The sequence below is a fragment of the Plectropomus leopardus genome, unplaced genomic scaffold, assembly GCF_008729295.1.
Source record: "Plectropomus leopardus isolate mb unplaced genomic scaffold, YSFRI_Pleo_2.0 unplaced_scaffold14309, whole genome shotgun sequence".
Taxonomy (NCBI): Eukaryota; Metazoa; Chordata; class Actinopteri; order Perciformes; family Serranidae; genus Plectropomus; species Plectropomus leopardus.
In genome coordinates, this window is record NW_024615290.1 from 1 (window position 1) to 2,533 (window position 2,533).

At 45.9% G+C, this 2,533-nt stretch overlaps 1 protein-coding gene and 1 non-coding gene across 3 annotated transcripts; both read right to left on the reverse strand.

The window, feature by feature from the left end:
• Window positions 1-79: 79 nt before the first annotated feature.
• LOC121964175 (H/ACA ribonucleoprotein complex subunit DKC1-like) lies at window positions 80-2,458 on the reverse strand. Of its 2 annotated transcripts, none has more exons than XR_006107328.1 (3): window positions 1,629-1,839; window positions 944-999; window positions 80-763 (listed from the first exon to the last, which is right to left on the reverse strand). XR_006107328.1 is itself a non-coding variant. In XM_042514388.1 (3 exons), exons 1-3 carry the CDS (start codon window positions 2,388-2,390, stop codon window positions 635-637), a joined length of 297 nt encoding a protein of 98 aa, XP_042370322.1. In that variant the 5' UTR covers window positions 2,391-2,458; the 3' UTR covers window positions 80-634. The 2 variants fall into 2 exon arrangements, 1 of the variants encoding a protein (XP_042370322.1); XM_042514388.1 differs by lacking the exon at window positions 1,629-1,839 and adding an exon at window positions 2,279-2,458.
• LOC121964176 lies at window positions 96-292 on the reverse strand. The gene has a single exon (XR_006107329.1). It is a non-coding gene; the product is annotated as a small nucleolar RNA SNORD17 (small nucleolar RNA).
• Window positions 2,459-2,533: the final 75 nt, after the last annotated feature.

A 2,533-nucleotide genomic window follows, 5' to 3' on the forward strand; every position in this document is an offset into this window, starting at 1 on the left:
ATTAGTAATTTATTTATTTCATTTATAGATTATTATGACTCAGTGTCCCCTTCATAAACTCATTTCCTGTAAAAAGATATAAATCTCAGCATCATGTGATCAGAGCAGGAACTCGTCTCGGCAGCGGTCATGTCAAGTCTCACTCTCCGTGCAGTTTCGGGTCGCTGTCTGGCAGAACGCCGGTACAACGCCGGTACCACGGCGGAGAGGCCCCGCCCCCAGAACGGGAGCAGAGGTGATGACCAGACAAGATGGCCGCTCAGAGAATGGATAAACTGATTCATCACTTCACACGCTGAGGATCAGTAATGTTTAAAACACACACTCAGTTTTTTTTGTTTTTGATGCTTGAGTCAATAAATCAGAAAAAAACTATTTGTGATATTGAGCTTCATGAATAAAATGACTTTTGTCCCTCTCAGCTAGCCGTAGTCTGTTTACCTTCACCGACTCACTTCCTGTGTTCGTTCACAGTAATATTTTACTGGAAAAACAACATTTAATTACAAAAACCATCACCAGCAGTTTAAGATGACATCACTTCCTGTCCTGATGACCGCCAATCGTTTCAATTTGAATACAGTGACATATTAAAGTCCTGTGAACCTCACCTGCGCAGGTGTCACAGGTGACCTCAGGTGTGTGTTAGTGGAACAGGTGAACTCAGGTGTGTTACCTTCAGTAGGAGGGGCCACTGTGACGTGTCCAGAGAGGCGACCTTGGACTCTGGTTGGATGAAGAAGTCTCCGCTCTGCTGGATTTCCTTTTAAACAGAAACAAACGTATTATTTTAATTTGGATAAAATAAACATAAATATAATAAATAAATTACAAAAATAAGATCATTAAGTTAACATTAGTGAAAGAAAGAAATTAAACATAAATGAATAAAATGCACATTAATAAAGTAAATATATAACAGGGTGAACTTCCTGTCACTCACCCCAACTTCTTCTTCACTGACTTTCTTGGCCTTCTTCTTCTTCTTCACTGAAGCTGCTGAACCAATCAGACACGAGGAAACATTATTGATCAGCAGAAACCATAAAGAGAAAAAACTTTAACTGATCCCAAATCTGCCAACAAGTTCAGTCTCATCCCTTTAAAGTCCTGATGCTTTTCTACAGAATCTGATTTTGTTAAAGATGATTTTTGCAGACATTTATTACCTTTAAAGGACAGGACAGTTTAAGTGTGAAAGTGGGAGAGAGAGGGAGCGAGGGTGCATGCGGCAAAGGGTCGAGGCCGGAATCAAACCCGCAGCTTCTGCAGCGAGGACACAGCCTCTGTACATGGGGCGCTGCTCTGTCCACTGATCCAACAGGCGCCCCAGAGTCTGGTCTTTAACCTAGTTTAAATCTCACTCCTCTCTCCACTTTAGGTCAAATCAAACAAGGACGTGAGTTTAAACAAAGTTTAGTCAACAAAATGAAATAAAGCACATGTTCCAGCAACCAGCTGGTTAAAGTGTTCAGAGGCTTCATCAAAGATCCATGTGATCCAACAGTTTGATTTAGGTTCAGATGTTTGCTGGGTTTTGGTGAAGCAGACCACGTGGCCTCTCAGGGAGCACGTGGGCGTTAGCATCGAGCTAACAGAGCTAAGAGGTTAAACATCCCATAATATACCTTGCTGCTCACAGCACAGCAGCTGTGATCGATACGGCAACTGATCGGGTCTCAATCATCGAAAACACGAGCTGCAGTAAACTGAATCGGCACTTTAAATAATATCAAATTATAGACTACAACAGAATATAAATAAAACTATGAAAAGTCTGAGACACGTGTCGTCCTGCCCGCGGCCCGATCGGTTATCAATCATCAATAATCGATCAATAGCACGATCAAAACTCTGATATGAACTCTGACATGAAACACCACATTAACAGCCGGTGACGCACGTGTCGCGCAGCCCGCCGCAGCCGCGAGGCCTCCGGCTGCAAACCGGCCGGAGCTCCGCGAGAGCGGAGCCCGACTCTCGACCCGGATCAGAGAGACCAGGTCAGAGAGGCCGGACTGAGCCCCGGACTGAGCCCGGACTGAGCCCCGGACTGAGCCCGGACTGAGCCCGGACTGAGCCCCGGACTGAGCCCCGGACTGAGCCCCGGACGCGTTGGGTCTCTGCGGTTCACACTGCGACTGTCGCTTTAAGAACCAGCAGACACTGACGGTGTCCGCGCGCTCTGAACACGTTCACTTTGACGTCAAGTTTCACCGTAAAATGATGAAATTCTTCAAAGTTCGCGTGTTTTTACCGACACGAGCTGCTCACTCACCTTCTGCGTCCGCCATCTTCTCTGTGAAACTGAGCGCCGCGCGCACTCCTCCTCTTCCTCCTCCTCCTCCTCCTCTTCTTCTTCTTTGGTGTTTCATGGGGGGGGGGGGCATCCGAAAAGTCTCATTACCGCCAACTACTGGATTTAAACTGACGCCTCAGAACACGCGGTATATAAAGTATTTCTTAAAATACTGATATTTATAGAGCTGTTAGTAACAACCAAGCAATGTGATTGGTCGAGAGGCGCTCCACG